This window comes from Zea mays, chromosome 10 (genome assembly GCF_902167145.1).
Source record: "Zea mays cultivar B73 chromosome 10, Zm-B73-REFERENCE-NAM-5.0, whole genome shotgun sequence".
Taxonomy (NCBI): domain Eukaryota; kingdom Viridiplantae; phylum Streptophyta; class Magnoliopsida; order Poales; family Poaceae; genus Zea; species Zea mays.
Genome location: NC_050105.1, coordinates 84,477,874 through 84,495,257, shown reverse-complemented (window position 1 = coordinate 84,495,257; position 17,384 = coordinate 84,477,874). Strand labels below are relative to the sequence as shown.

The 17,384-nt window shown below is 42.9% G+C and overlaps 1 protein-coding gene across 1 annotated transcript; it reads right to left on the bottom strand.

Annotated features, from left to right (window-relative positions):
* Nucleotides 1–8,184: 8,184 nt before the first annotated feature.
* On the bottom strand, nt 8,185–10,072 carry LOC100279950 (Tyrosine decarboxylase 1). Its single transcript, NM_001152900.1, has one exon. It carries the CDS (start codon nt 9,918–9,920, stop codon nt 8,370–8,372), a length of 1,551 nt encoding a protein of 516 aa, NP_001146372.1. The 5' UTR covers nt 9,921–10,072; the 3' UTR covers nt 8,185–8,369.
* Nucleotides 10,073–17,384: the final 7,312 nt, after the last annotated feature.

The following is a 17,384-nucleotide window of genomic DNA, read 5'->3' as shown; positions in this document are numbered from 1 at the left end:
CCCGCGTTAGTGCATGTTCTCTCCTCAATCAAACAACTACAATCTCAAATCAAACCTAACTAATCCCGAATTTATCAAATCAAAAACTGAAATACTAATATTAGATATCAATAAATTCTTAGATTTATCATTATGTAAAAATAGAAATAAACTTACTTTATAATCAATGTTCATATACAAATGTGACATGTCCTCACATGGTAAAGGAATTTGCTATTATTTACATGATTTGTAAGTTTTGTACAACAGATTCAAGAGAGAGTAATACTTTGGCCTGCCTCTATAAATTCTATTAAATATTCTCTAGAGATAGCAGTACTTCAGCCCGCCTCTAGATATTTTATAAAACATTTTCTAGAGATAACAATACTTTGTCGCTCCTTAGAGCATATATAATCTAAGCCCTTAGTTCGGTTTTCCAAGTACATGACAGCTAAGAGATTGTATGATGCAATAATCATTAGCTCATAGATCATAAATACATTTAAAAGACAATATGTATGGAAAGTCGTGAAGAAATGGACTCTCTTCCTGAAGAGTTTGTCTCTTGATTTTTTTTCACTTACGACTAGTGTCGCGGGAAAGATCCCCGCGCTCCTGGGGCCTGTGAGTCAGTAGGAAGACAAGGGAAAGGTCTGTCCTAGAAGGACATGCCCTGGATAGTCCCGAGGCACCGAGCTTGGGATCGAGCGAAGCGGAGCCAGAAGGGGGTCGGGCGAACCAGGAGGAAGCCACACAAGTGGATTTTGCGCTTGACCCAAGACTGACTCTTCATAAGTGACCGACCGCATTAACTGCGCCTGGCACCGAGCCACAGTGGGAGAGTCAGTCCTTCTTTCAGTCATGACTTACGGGCCATAAGCCTGCGACTCACTCATGGCTTATCAGACCTAGGTTTTAGTGCACTGGCTATCTATAGAACCCGCAACACGACGAGTCACATCAGGACCAAGGCTACAGAGGCCAGGGGTTGGTGCAGCTGTCACACCCAGATACATCTCAAATATGTGCCAGGATCCAGTCTCACATATGTGATGACTTAGTGTACAGAAAACAATGTCACATTTTTATTACTTAATACAATTTCTATATAAAATAATTAAATAAATTATACCATAAGACGAAAACGATCCTCCACAAACATATTTAAACATATTTGACTGGGAGACAACTGACTAGACCTCTTCAAACTCATCTTCATGGCGATCCTCCTCTTGGTGGTACCTGTTCTTGATCTGGTGCGATTATAGCAAGGGCGAGCTCACATACGGTCATCGCTAAACAAGTGTGGGGAAAAGTGTGTATGAACTCACTTACGATTGGAGCTCATGTGTAGTGTAAGGCTTACCAAGGAAAATGATTAAGACTGAGCATTGTTTTTAATTAAGTTGGTCAAAATTTTATTAGCAAGTACTAAGTATAAGTAAATACCAACCTAATTAAATAATAGATCATAATGAATAAAATCATATAATGCAATGTAATGTATGACACGTTAAATTTAATTCCATAATTTACTCATGTGAGGGTCTGAGCCGCTCTTGACCATGAGTACGACTGATATACCAGTTTTACACTTTGCAGAGATTGCGCATCTTCACCCACAAGACATGTTTCTCTTTTAGCATGGGTTAGCTAGATCCTTAGACACTGACAAGGTAAATGGTTAGAGTGTGAGACTTTTACAAAGTTCCACTAATTTAAGAAATATCGCTATGGTTTCAGGAAGAAGGGAGCATAGCTCTTGTTCCACTAGTTTGAGAAATTGGAACGGAGAGGGTATTAGTTAAAATTATCTTAGTTGTGTCCTGTCCTATGACACTACCGTGTCGGTCCATCACTACCGGTTGCATTTAACCCGATATTGGTAATCCTTCGGTACCAATTTATAATTTAAAAAGCTGAAAAGGTTGGGGGGTCTAAAAAACAGATATAGCGGTTAAATAAAACTAGTACAAATTAGTATGATCTATTTCAATCTTCACTCCAGAAACAGTATATATTATAAAATAATGTTTTATACGTTTATATACACACTCCCCTCGATATGGCCTAATAATATATCACTACAGATCTAAACTATTAATCAACAGTGATATATACAACCGCTTTATAACTGAAATCGACATTAATATATCGTTGTGCACCCATGACTTGACTCTTGAGCGCAGGGTGAGGCATGCATGCAGTCGCTCTCATCAGATCAACGCTCAATCTGAGAAAAACGAGCACAGGCCGCCGTGTCACCACGATTGCACTTGTGGAAGTGGAACGCAACCAACATGCGTGTAGCATATTTTACTTGCCGAAAGAAGCTGGCACATGACGCACGAGCTAGACTTTCTAACAGATTACGTGTAAACGGTATAAATAACTTTTTGACCATATTCAACTCTAAATATTTAACATTTAATACTCCATCCTTTTTAATTTATAATTCGTTTGAATTTTTTTTCTCAAATTTGATAGACTTATCTTATTCACAATATAATAAAAAATTTAAAGACACGCTTAAATTTAAAGAGACTAAAGTTTAATTACTATCATGTTTGGTTATAGGAACTAAAGTATTCAGAACACATTAAATGATTCATAAGAATACTAAAGTACCCCTTAATATTCTCGGGTCGTCATTCGTGCAACTGAAATAAATGAGGGGCAAAAAATGAATTTAATTTGGTTTAGATTGATCCCTCGAAGAACTAGGGACTGAAACACTTTAGTCGCTATTTTAGTCCCACTGTTTAGCTATTTAAGTACTAAATTAGACTAAAATGGTCGGTCCTTCAAACCAAAGGGGACTTTAATAAGACGAAGAGTTTAAATTATTTTTATTAACAACATAATAATGATCGTTTTCTCGTAATAACGCTCGATGACTCAACCTCAACCACTCTCAATCGCTCAAAGGCCCTGTTTGGCACAGCTTATTTTCAGCTTCTTCACAAATTTAAGCAAACGTTTTGCCAAACAGCTAGCTTCTGCAGCAGCTTATCAGTTCAGCTGCTTCTCAGAATACACTAAAAGCAGCCAACAAGCAGAAGCTGCTTTTCACCAGCTTATCAGATAAGCTGCTTTTTCAACAAGCAGCAGCTGTGCCAAACAGGGCCAAAGTCACTCGCTCGATAGCTCTGGCCAATAACTTGGTTAAGCAATGAGCGAGTCGACCACGGCCTTACATGTAACTCGGGCCCTCAAGGCCTCAACACATGAAGAGCACATTTATACTTGTGACATATACAGTGTTGGAGCCTTCTCCTTCCGAAGGTCCTCAAAAACAAGATTAACTATTTGTTTTCAGTATAAGCTGTCACAGAAAACTTCGTATTCAAGATATAAGCTTCTCCCTTATGACGAAGGCACGCAAGATGAAGACAGGTCCGAAGAGGATAAGGGTAAAACGTCGAAGCTATCACCAGATGGACAACTTCGGCTCGCAATGAAGATGATGAGTAATGATGATGATCGAAAGAGGAAAAGACTATTTAGCCCTTAATAACTTGCATTACGATCATGTGTAAACGTTGAGGATATAAATGTACTTTTGCTCGGGGTTGTGTCATGTGACTATAAATAGATGAACAGTAACATCGTACTATTCACGTTGGGTTGTAATCACTCCCGCATTCTTGCCTTCGAGCAAGCCGAATGTATCAATGTAATATCAATACTGTTGAATATTCGTCTACATTTTATGGGACGTAAATAAAAACGAATCAATGAAGATTCAGTCCTCATCCTTATCTTTTTGCATCTCCATTCACATATTAAATAATGAATGTTTGTTTTTCGTGATCTTTGTCTGACGGGTATTACCTTCGTGAGGAGATAATGCTTCGAAATACGAAAATCTTTAATCTATAACCTTCGTGAGGAGATAATGCTTCGAAATACGAAAATCTTTAATCTATAACGATTGTGTTGCCTTATTCTTGATTCATAGCATTTGAGGAGATAATGCTTCGAAATACGAAAATCTTTAATCTATAACGATTGTGTTGCCTTATTCTTGATTCATAGCATTTGAGAACACGTGACCAACATACATGTTTATATTTGTATGTCTATATTATATTGGTGTTAATGGAAAAATGACACAAGAAAATTTTGAAACCATAATCAACTAGAACACAATCCGAAAAAAAACTTCAAAGAAAAGATACAACCATCACATAGAAGTTGTTAGGCCTGTTCTAACGCCGATAGAAATCGATCGATAATGTGGATGAGACGACAGTTGGTGTCGACCGGCCCAACTCGAATATCAGTCGATCGACCGACGGGCTTGCCGACTAGTCGGTCCGGTCAGTATCGACCACGTTTGAGCCAAACTGGTCGGTACAGACTGTCGTATTGAAGAATCGGTCGGTACCAAAGAAACTGGTTGGTACCGACTGCCAGCTACCATGTGTAATCTTCTAAATGGTTTATGCCATTTTGGCTATTTGAAGTTTAAAATTTTTTCAAGAAATTCAAAAATAGAGTATACCTATAAATAGAGGAGGGTGTTTGGGTTCATTCACACCCCCATTCTCCAGTTCACTAGTCTTCCTTCATTTATTGTAGCCGAACACTCTTTATTCCAAGATCACAGGTAGAGTCCAAAGTTTGGAACATTTACTGACTTGGCCAACGATCAATCGTCACAACATTCTGGCACCCGTACTTGTGTGGGACAGACCTTCTTCGATGGCCTTTCTCTCATGCATTGTCACCATGAGGATGTTTCTGACCATCCGTGTTCCCTATGTCCATAACCTCTATTTCTATACACATATTCTCCTCCTTTGTATCCCTACCAACCTCCCATAGATGCTTGTCCTCCTCCCAATGAAAATCCTACCACTGAAGCTCCTTCTCCTACCTCTTAAGCTCCTACCACCAATGGTCCTCCTTTATACCTATATGGATATTTATATGGTGCTCTTCTATATAGATCATATGGCGCCCTTCCTCTGTCCCCTCTGTTCCCTCCCCTGTTTGGTTCTCCTCCCATATATGTGCTCATCCTCCATTTTGTTCTCATGGAGGCACAATATTGCCATCAATTAGCGATAATGGTGTTGTTTCAAACTAGTTCGCTTACTTCGATGCTTCATAATTTCAACGATAAAGGGTCTGAATAAAGATGGAGAACGAAACTCTAATAAGTACACATATATTTATATGAACTCCACATATTTTTAGGTCAACGATATTTTTTTGAGTTCATCAATTTATAGGTCTACACGCGGCTAATGCACTCTGGATGATAATTACAAAGATTAAATAATATAAAATGATAATCATAAAAATACTTGATAAATTACTTAAAAATATGCTACTTTTGTCTATCGTGAGTTATATCAATCTTTTGAGTTTTTATGCTCCAAAATTGTCATGTTATGGTAGTATTATCAATTGCCTTAAATAATTTTCGCTCATCATAACACACCATCAATTGATTGGACCATTTATCTGAAATCATGTTTCACAGTTTGCTCTTAATTATTTGTAATGCAGAGAAGGTTCTTTAAACTAATGCTATTGAAACTAGTTGTAATAATGCTAACACAATTAGTTTGTAAACTAAAGGAAAAGTCATGTGTTTTTCGGTTTCAATCAGCTTTGTTGCTAAACATCCAACATCTGTACAACTAGAAAAGACAGGATGTCTTCTCACAAGAATAATACATATCTTTTGTTGACTTCTTATTATTGCATGATCATCATTTGAGAAACTATCATTATAAGTTTTAGTAAGTTGACCAACTTTGATGTTAAATTTAGAGAACATTTTTTTGGATCAAAACATAAGAAGCAAACTAATAGATTATGCTTCACAAAACTAATTATTCATCTCTATACAAATTTTATCAACCATAATATAGAAAAACTTAGTCCGGTAATGATGAAGGTTAGTAACAATGAACTCTTTACGCACCAAATAGATTTAACATTATAAAATGTTGCATCTCACCAAATAAGTTTTCACATCCACTCTCCCTTATGGTAACTAACTGATCTTTAACATAAAAAATTAACTCCATATATAGCATGGACAATGTTAATATCTTTCCATTGCAAGACATGCAAAATCTCATATGTGATACCAAGAAATTGTAGTATGAACTTTAAAATAAAAGCAATTTAAATGACTATTTTTCAAGTAGACCTCATGTCTGAGATGGTGCACCTTCATCTATCTCCACCATCCAAGCACCTCTATCAATGTGTTCCACAATTGATCTAAATGAATCAAAGTTTTATGATGTGGGCCCCACCTAAGTATCACCCAACCTAGTAAGATTGGTTTCTTGATGTTGTTCTCTTCCATAAAACATCTCACAATTGTTAAGCTTTTCCAAAATATTTTTGTGATTGGCTTCTGTTAATGTATCTCTCCTCTTATAGGAGAAACCTTTTGTGTTCACAATCATAGAAGTATACTAAAAAATCATGAACAAATGAGCACCAACTAGCAACTAAAATGATCACTAACTGCAACCAATAAGCGAAGCAATATACATAAAAAGTACAGAGGTTGTCATCAATTATTTTTAACCTACTAAATTAAACTCTCATATTTGAAGCTTCATCATATTATTGTCTCCTTAGCATAGTAATGGGTAGATTATACTTACCAAGAACACTAAGAAAGGCGTGTTTTAGTGCATCTGAAGTAGTATACCTGACATGTTTTAGAGCAAGAAACCGTTCATTGACTTTTCCTTTGTTTTCTAAACATCTCAACATAACAAACATTTGCTCTTTCAATGATATATCATGTGTAACACATCTATAAGAACTGAAAACTTTCTTTCATTGATTTCGCCATAATTATCTTAATTATTTCTTTTGCACATCTTGCAAGTTTCTCCATAATTACCTTAATTATTTGACAATTTAGACTACCACGATCAAAAGTGTTTCTCTCATAGTTTTATTCTCTTGTCTTTGTACTGATCTACCATCTCCTTAAAATTTCTCTTATTTAAGGATGTAGAAGATTCATTATGAGGAAAAAGTTATTTAGCAACATACGAGCAGGGAGCTATTATTATGGAGTCCTTGCAAACCGCATGGATCCAGCGCGAGATGCCTGTGGGGTGACGAAGAGAGGGACACCCGCAAATTAACGAAGGAGGGTTCTTATATTTTCAAATACAAAGGAGAGGGTGCTTATTTCCGAATGTGGGTGAGAACTGAAAGATAAACATAAAATCCATATCTACTCCGTGGGCTGACGAAGAGAGAGAGAGAGTCCGCATACGAACAAGGATGCTTATATTCAAATACTAAGGGTGTTTATTCTTAAATTGGAGATGAAGGTCTCTGATCAATTGCAGGGTATTGCTGCGGAAGGGCTCAATTCCCTTATCATCATGGGTTCTGGACACTTTGGAACCACAGAAACGACTGTATTTTTTGAGATGCTCATTCTGATGTTGCTTCGGCCATTAGGAATGCTGAGGAGGAATTGGAGCTGTGGGAGATGGCAGGGGCCAAGAGTCTTTCTCTCCTAACGACTCTCATTCCTGGGATTTAGTGGGGAGAGTTCCTTTAGCAGTCTATCACCTATGGAGGTTGTTGTTTAGTTTATTTACTGTTTTTGGCCACCGTTTGGTGTTCCTCATTGTTCCTGTATTTGGTCTATTTTGGACTTTTTTTCTTTTTAATATAATGATGTGCAGCTCTCCTGCGCGTTCGAAAAAAATGGAGCAAATTCGGTTTATGTCAATTTTACTCGGTATCTTATTTATCATCACAAATATTCTAATACCTTCTATATTACTCTGATACAATTTCTTACCGTACCCTTTCTTACCTTTCTGTGCCACTAATGGCTAATAATGGACTTCAGTCAAGCCTTGAATCCTGAATCCTGAACCCTAACCCTAACTCTAACATTGCCGGAGTTAAGAAAGAATAGCACATGGAATCCTTGGATTATATTTCACGGAGAAGTTCGAGTGAGAGAAAGACTTGAAACCACTAGAGTCAAGTTTATTAGCTTTACTCTTACGCACATGTCATAGTCACATCCAAGAAGGAAAAAAAAACAAGAACACTCTTTCTCCCAAAATAAAATGAACAATTGAACATGTTCTCACCCTGCGTTCTTCAAGATAGTGGCCACTAGTTCATGGTATTCATCATAGACGCAGGACAAAGACATTAGAAGCTAGCCAAGTTCATATATTATAGCCCATAAATAATACATTGTTATATACTCCAGGTCCAACGTACATAAATTTCTTGCATGAATATATATGCATCACGAAAGGCTTTATTGGACGTCACCTTTCGATTGGCATGCATAACCATATTTATTAGTCCAGCTGCATCAATCAATAAATAAGAATGACGATAATCTATAGTAATACTCTCTACATCGTCTCTTCCTCGAAGATCTCGGTGGTCGTCTTCTTGATGAGCTCCCACGCGCTTCGCACGTGCCTCTCTTCCTGCAGCGACGACCCCACCGCGAACCGCAGCACGAACTTGCCGCCGATCGCCGTGTGCGCCAGGTACGCCTTGCCCGTCCTGTTCAGGCGCTCCATTAGCTCACGGTTGACCACGTCGGCGTCCTCCTCCGTCAAGTCGGTGCCCTGTGGCCTGATCCTGAAGCACACGAGCGCGAAGTTCCTCGGCACCACGACCTCGAAGCGGTGGTCGGCACGCACGGCGTCCTCGAACATCTTGGCCATGGCGACGTCGCTCCGGATGTGCTCCTGGAGCTTGGCGGAGCCGTAGGTGCGCATGACCATCCAGAGCTTGAGCCCGCGGAAGCGGCGGCCGACGCCGACCTGCATGTCCTTGAGGTCGGTGACGGTGCCGGACTCGCTGGCGTCGTTCTTGAGGTACTCCGGGTTGGTTTCGAGAGAATCGGTGAGCCGGTGCGTGTCCCGCACCCACAAGCACGTGCAATCCAGGCACGTCATGAGCCACTTGTGCGGGCTCATGCTGATGGAGTCCACGCGCTCCACGCCGTCCAGGTGGTGCCGGAACTCCGGGCAGATGCACGCGCTGCCGGCGTAGGCGGCGTCGATGTGGACCCAGGCGTTGAACACGGCGGCGACATCGGCAATGGCTCCGACCGGGTCGACCGCGTTGGACGACGTGGTGCCGACCGTGGCGCACACGTAGGTGGGCACGAGGCCGGCGTCCACGTCGGCCTGCATGACCTCGAGCAGCCTCGCCGGGTCGAGGGCGTAGTCCGTCTCCGGGCCGGTGGGGATGGAGCGGATGTTGGCCGGGTCGAAGCCGGCGAGGCGGCACGCCTTGAAGAAGGTGGAGTGCGTCTGGTCGGCGGCGTAGACGGCGAGCCTGGTGATCCCAGCGACCCCGACGGAGCCTGCCCTCCGCAGGGCGGCGTCGCGCGCGGAGACAAGCGTGACGAGCATGGCCTCGCTGGTGGTGCCGAGGATGACGCCGCCACCGCCGGTCCCGCGCCCTGCAGCGGCGGTGCGGTTCATGAAGGTGGGCGGCAGGCGCAGGAGCTGCGCGAGCCAGTCGAGCGCGAGCACCTCCATCTCGGTGGAGGCGGGGCTGGCCTGCCAGGTGAAGCCGACGGTGTTCATGGCGGAGGCGATGAGCTCGCCCGCGATGGCGGCGGCGCTGTTGGTGGACGGGAAGAAGGCGAAGAAGTTGGGGCTGGCCCAGTGGGTCATCCCGGGCACGACGGCGTCGCGGACCTCCTTTAGGGCAATGTCGAAGGGCGCGGAGGAGGTGGGCGGCACGGACTGCAGCAGGCGGCGCAGGTAGCCCGGCTCCACGCCCGGCAGCACGGGCAGAGACTCCACGGACTTGTAGTAGTCGTAGATGAAGTCGACGGACTTGTGCAGGTAGGAGCGCACGTCGTCGGCGTTGAGCGGCTCGAAGCCACCGCCGGCGACGTCGGCGAAGGCGGCGGTAGGGGTGGTGTCGAGGCTGCCCATGTCAGTCGATGGATTGAGTAGTGTGTGATCGTTGGTGGGTTGGTGTTCGTTCTTCAAAGATTATGTGCGAGAGCTAAGGACGAAGAAGCAGAGCTAGCTAGTTGCAATGATGGCGAGGAGGACTAGCTCGCTTGGAACGGAAGCTCTGGAAGGTGTGTAACGTGTGTTGTGTGGCGTGGTGTCATGGGTTGGGTGTGGTTTATATAGGCAGCAGGGTTGGATGGAGGAGGAACGAGAGGAGACGGACGACCGGGCATGGGAAGCGGCGTGGCGAGATGGGCGTTTAACGGGTAAAGGTTGCTAGCTAGCTAGCCGGGGGTAGGTAAGGCTGCCCATGGTAGTAGACTGGCAGTAGTACAACTACACGATTGCACGCGGCGGTGTCGTCTTCGTCTTCGCCGTCCCATGTTTCGCGTCGCATCCTGTCGCCGTGGCCGGTATCCTAGCTACCATAGCAAAATCAGCAGGCATTTTAGAAATTAAGACCTACTAATAAGTGCCGTTTAATTACACCAGAAGAGAGATGGAGACACGGATGCGTGGTAGGTAGGAGTTTTTGCTATATATATATATATATATATATATATATATATATATATATATATATATATATATATATATATATATATATATATATATATATATATATATATATATATATATATATATCATGAAATGTGTCTAGATGCGTTGTAATAAAAAAAATATGCTTTAAAAGAAATCAGAACAAATTACAGTTTAAAATAGAGAAATTATTAAAAAATTGCAACAGTACGGATTGTGATTGCATGCTCTAGTTAAGTCTAGGTACTTTTGGTCGGAGAGTCAACTAGAATAGAACAACTTCATTCTAATTTTTGAAAATGAATCTTTTTATTCTGCATTTGGCAAACAAAACAGAGCCGCTCTACTTTTTGTTTGGTTGAACAGCTGAATAGAACGAATCCGCTCCGTTTTTCTTTGGTTGGAGAGTCATATGCGTGTAGAGGGGAAGAGAACGCTCGCATCCAGAAGAGCGCTCGTATCCGTTGTTTTGGTGAGCAGGAGCACTCCAACTATTTATGTTAAATTTTCATATGGAGATCGCAGGAGCCGCCTCGCTCCTCTTTTACTGAAACTAAACAACCAGAAAATAGAAATGGAGCCGTTCCATTCTCCACTCCTCAACCAAACGCACGCTTAGAATATTATATTCATCCTCTCTCTAGTCCAAAAGTTTTAAGTAATTACCGGATTAATATAAGCCAGCCGCGAGCTTTATTAGTATGTTCTTTAGTTTGATGTACTCCCTTTGTTCCGGGAATGATAATCTAATCTTAGAGAAAAGTCAAGTTATATAAATTTCGACCAATATTATTCGAATTGTGTACAATTTAGACCGTGCCGCTACCATCTATTTAATTTTGTTTAACATTTATATGATTAAAGTACTCATCATTCATCATGTATTATAACAAACCAAGAGTAATTTGATTAGTTGAGACACTAAATGAATTCAATTGAAAATGTTATCAAATATAAAGTTGCATAACTTTTCAAGATCTACAACTTCTATTTTTATAGTTTCTACATCCGAGACCGTTTACAAAATTTGAATTTCAAATTTAAAACTTCACACGAATTTTTCTATGATAAGATGATTTCAAATAAAAATTGTTAATTATGTTGGTTTTTTCATCCGAGGTAGTTTGAAAAATTTAAATTTTAAAATTCAAACATAGTTTTGCATGACAAGATGATTTCAAACCAAAACATTGTCAACTACAAAGTTTCATAACTTTTCAAGCCTACAACTTTCATGTTGATGGTTTTTCTATTCGAGGTCGTTTTCAAAATTCAAATTTTAATTTTTTAAAATTCAGACGTAGTTTTCATCGATAAGATGACTTCAAATAAAAAAGTTGTCAACTACAAAATTTTATAACTTCTTAAGATCTATAGAGTTTATTTTGGTTGTTTAATCATTTGTTCATCCCACATAATGGTTCTAATATTACTATGTGAGTGCCTGTGCGTTGCAATGGAAACATATAATACCACAATAACTTATATACAAAATGTGTGTTATACTGCTATAAGAAAAGGTTTCATAATCCATTTGTGATCCTAGCCATACATAAATTTTGTTATTTTAATCTATTTGGTTCACCACCACATTGCAACCACCAGTACCATGCATACTTCAATATATGCCACGATTTGCATGGTCTCGTCGTTGGAGAGCACATCCCACACCTACCAGAAGTTCCCTCGTACATCGTCAGTCATCAGGCACGCACCACCGTACGCGTTTGCTTAAACAAAAAGGCAAACATATGTGTTTGTGAATTGAATTAAAGGCAGGCCGGCACAAAAGCTACCCCGATGGTGGCGAGGATGACAAACTGGTCATTGTTGTTGTTCCTCCTCCGCGTCACCTCCAGCGCCAAGATGACGCCACAGTCCTTGATATATTTGTCTACGAACGCGCGCGACATGGTGAGTCCTGACGACTCTTGGCTGGGCTGCCAGACGAAGTGAATCCCGGGCTCGTCAGCGAGGTAGTACAACTGGTCGTTGCAACACCGGATGCACTACTCCTCCATATACATCAGGTTCGAGGACACTCACACAACGTCAGCAACGGTCGTCGTCTCTGCGCATAAGAATTCATGGTCGGTCAGTAGCGACTTACGTGACAGGGATCTTCTGTGGGGCCCAAGCGCAGGCTCTGTGCCAAGTGTGCGGCTAGCACTTGGTAAAGGTTTCTTCTTTGTCGAGTGCCACATCCAAAACATTCGACAAAAAAGCTTTACCGATTCCCAGATGTGCCTTCTTTGCCAAGTGTTATGGTCAATGCACTCGGCAAAGGCACTTATCGGTACCCAAGGTTGGGCTACCCACTTCTACTGGGTCAATGCGGGATCCATGTGGCTACCCATAGCACACGGTGATAGGCAGTCTACCCTGACTCAAAGTCTGGGTCCATCTGATAGGGCCACTGGCCTCTGGGTCAGTGTCACCATATGCCCCATCGGTGGGATTGCTCGGCAACTACAGCCTATGGCCGGACCCCCACATATGCCATCTAAACATCCAGCCAAGGGAGGCCCGATGCTACTGCGTGTCTGGGCCATCACGAATGAGATCCGAACCTCCATAAGTGTCATACGGATGCCCAGCCAGGGAAGGTCCGGGACTGCCACATCTGCATGCATTATGAACTCTCGCTCTCCACTCAAGCGGGGAAACGATGCTTCCATGTGGCCTACAGCGCATCACGAAAGCCGCAGGCATAGCCTCATGCGAGCCTCTAGCATGGGGCCGCCCGCATTAAATACGGATAGGAAGCATGCCTATTCACATTAGTCACAGGCGTGTGCGCCCTGCGTTAAATGCGGGTGACGTGTGCAGCCTACAAGGCCTAGGTCACGCTATTAACCTGCATGTTAGCGAGGCAAGACCATTGACTCTCTCTGCCGCGCATGGGCGGCACCCATCATGACTTCCATTATTCTGACTACAGTGCGAGGCAAAGAGATAAGCAGAGGGGACATGATGACACCATCCATCTACTCCCCTACGCAAGTGGACATGCCAGTCTACACTAGAGCCTACACCAGAGCCTTCACCCACATGCCGACAAGACTGGGCAAAGGCGAATCTGGCCAAAAGAGCTCGCACGGTGACCAAGAGAAGATACATGTCCACCATAGGACAAGACATAGGTCCGCCTAGCTCTATTCACTGCTCCATACTATTGTACTTCTGGGCCCACTTGTCGAGGCCCAGCTCCCTTGTACTTGCTCCCCTTAGGTTATAAAAGGGAGGGCACTTACATTGCAAGGGGGCCCCCACAGACTCAAGCTCCCTCGGGACTAAAACCCCTAAGGGGACATCCTCACTCAAACTCCCTTGGAGACATCTCCATCCAGACCCAAGCTTTCTCAAGCTCTCAGTAATACGACAAACAGTGGAGTAGGGTATTATGCTCTGGTGGCCTAAACCATTCTAAATGCTTGTGTATTCTTGTGTTCATTCACCTCATCAAGCAAGCCCTAGGTTGCCCCTATTCTTTGGATTAGGCAGGTGCATTCCACCACCTGGTTGGAGTTTGCTCTCTAACATCACTCTTTGCCAAGTGTCACACTCGAAAGTGACCAAAGACCTCCTTTTTATTTATTTTTATTACCCTAAACCCAAAACACCAAACAAACAAAAGATATATCATAGAATCATCACATACATCACATACACCATATATCTCACAAAGACCACAAATCTCACAACTTTCTTCACAAAGATCACAAAAGTCACATGTATCACAAAATAGTTCATAAAACTCACAAGTAATCACAGAAAGAAGACCACAAACATCCAATGTATGACATAAACATGTCTCACAACTAATAAGTTTAGAAGAACATCAGCGAGGGGGCCAGTCTGACTGGTTCGGCGAAGGGTTAGGAGAACTGTAAGGGTTGTTTGATGCCGCCGATTGATTCTGCACATGGAATATATTGCATGTGTTGAGACCAGATGAATATATATCATATACAAGTAAAAAATTTCATACTCATAAGGGTAGAAAACTGAGGAGGTTCAGCTATAGGGAACAACAGAGGTGGTGGAGCAAAACCCGATGCGGCGTTAAGGCTCTACATGTACTTAAACATCTCTGTCATCTTCTGTTGATCGACCAAGAGAGAGCCACCTGCTCCACTTCCTGCTCCACCCTCATCCTCGCCTCCATCTCCATATGTTCCCTCCTCTCTTCTTCTAGTTGTGCATGTAATATTTCACATGAATGTAATGATAATGCAAAGAGAAGGTATATAACTCAATGAATGATAAGGCATAGAAGCACTAACCTAGAGTTCTTGTATGCGATGTTGTGAGTTATCTTGCCGAGGTTGTATGGTTGGGCTCGTGCTCGTGCTCCTTGCCCCATCGGCAATCCAGTATAGCCCATTCATCTTGCCTCCTCCGACCTTCATGAGGACATCTCCATCGATGTCCTCGGTCCTCGAACTGTATTCTGGCCCATGGAACTCCTTTGTCGTGGCGGTGTACTCACCGAGGCGATTGTGGATAGTGGGGTTGGTGTATGCCTCGAGCTCATCCTTCGGGTTGTAGGTAACGTCAGACGTCGCCTTGCCCTTGTGGACCATAGCATACGCCGAGAAGATAGAGCAAGGCTATCCACCATGTGACGCCGACCGTGAGAAAACCAACGAGATGGTTAGAAATCATGCATAATAGAAAGTTAGGCTAAATAAAAGAAATCGTGTACCCATGCTTCTGTGTATTTGGTGAGGTTGTGACTTCCTTGGTGGTGGGAGGCATCTTGAATCATCATGTTGAATAATTAGACATATTCCTTATTAAATTTTGAATATAAATCATGACCAACAATAAATAGTCTAGGTGTCTATTCCACAACAAGTAACCTGATAGGTTACCTAACAGGCTAATCATAAAAAGATAGGACACCTCTACCATAACAAGTAAACAAGAGTATAAGGTCAAATTAGATAATGTGAACTGATCAGACATACCGGTAGACGATGCCGGTGGAAGCAGCAGGGTCGACAACATCGAAGCAGCAGGGTCGAGGATGGCGCCACTAATGAGATCGATGAGAAGGGATCACGTCGTTGACGAGATCGATAAGAAGGTCGCGAGCAATCGCGTGAAGATTATTACCAAAAAAACCTTATTCGCTTCTCCTGGTGTAGGATCTCGAAGGCAACGGATTCAAAAACTTGCTCTCCCGATCGTAGATGCATGTCGGCACTCGGGATGAAGAGAACTATGATGGAGGCGCAGCTATGAGCAGAGGCAAAAAAACTAACTCAGGATGAATGGGATGGTCTCTAGCCAGGGCTGGCAGATGCCTTGTATAGGGCCACGTCCACGAGCCGATAAGCTCGCGATCCGATCTGATCATGATTCAATAAGGTCGCGATCGGATAGCTATCTCACTTGCCATATATGGGCTTTTGTGAATTTTCCTAGGATTTAATTGGGTCAAGCCCATAAATCCAACACATCAAATGTCGGTCCCGGCAAGCGTTGTGTGTCTCGTCCCACTCGTTGGAGCACCACCTTTGCACCATTTTATCCTAGCACTCAGGATGTGCGTCGCACCAATAAAGAATCATCTACAGGAAATCAAGTAAATGACATATCAGAAGATAAAATTAAGCATATTTAATATTAATATTAATGTTCTGTATTTGCTTGCAAGTACTGGTCCCAGGTCAACCACATGGTTCTAGCGTCCTTTTTGCCTACCTTCTCTCCAAGGACAGAGGCATGGAAATTTATAATGGCCTAGATGCGCGCCTCATAGTGCATGTCCACGACGAGTTTCTTACAGCACGTGGTAGCCACCACATCCGCCCTGCTATCATATCTAGCCTCGCATATGAAGAAACCTTGCATACAAACACGATGTATCCATACATTATTTCAAGAATGTGCAACGAATCTGACGTATTAAACAATGTAATGCGAGGAAGACTTACCCACGACTCTTTCTTCACTGGCTTTGCCTTGTTGTTGAATTATTACCTTAGCAAATACTCAGCAAATTAGTAGCTTCTTTCTTTTTTTACTCAGTGTTGAGCACTATTTGTGGCACTAGGTGCAGTCGGATGCTCTGTCCCTTAGGCGAGGACAGTCCATAATAGATCAGATCAGGCGGATTAACTCCTATCTCCACGCGAGTTTATCCCTCTAAACTCATGGGAGTTGTTGGAGGACGCCTAGAAACAGATCCAGACCTCCCTTATATATTTGAAGGAGTACGATCGATTAAAAAACCAACAATCGGGCCAAAATCAATATATCTTCTGTTCCTTTACCTTTTGCCCTAGGAGTAGACAGTAACGTAGTCTTCTTCACCTCAATCTTCACATCTCTTCGACTTTACGTCATCTTGAGGCGTCTTGGGTGGCCTGCAGACGCTAAGACAAAACCTAGGATCTCTCCTCCCTGATGGATCCCTCCCGGAGGTTAGATCCACGTGCTGTTGACGAATGCTGCCACCTCTACGCACACGCGGACCGTCCGGCTTAATGCAGAGAAGACCCAGCTCCTGCCGCAGGTCACGTATCGTCCGGACCTAAATCGTAGACCGTCCGCGCTGCCGCAGAGAGCACCACCGTCGGTATATCTCGCAGTGATTGGCGTTTAGATCGCCCCGCACTGTCCATTCTCACCATTCCCTGTTCTGCCTTTCCGATTCCCCCCCTCCGCGCACAGTCCATTCTCATGTTCGGTCACCATTCCTGTTTCCTTTCCCATTCTCCCCTCCCCACAAAGCTCTTTCCCATTCCCACGTACATCCCACGTCTAGCTAAAATTAAATTAAAAAACAGGCCCCAAGGGGATTCGAACCCGTGACCCCTCAAGTAAATGTGCTTGTAGCTACCACTACACCACATGTGTGTTTATGTCTACATCTATTATACTAAAAAC

What these genes read in the sequence shown, in the direction of transcription:
- LOC100279950 (NM_001152900.1), bottom strand. Translation starts at nt 9,920, where the DNA reads ATGGGCAGCCTCGACACCACCCCTACCGCCGCCTTCGCCGACGTCGCC.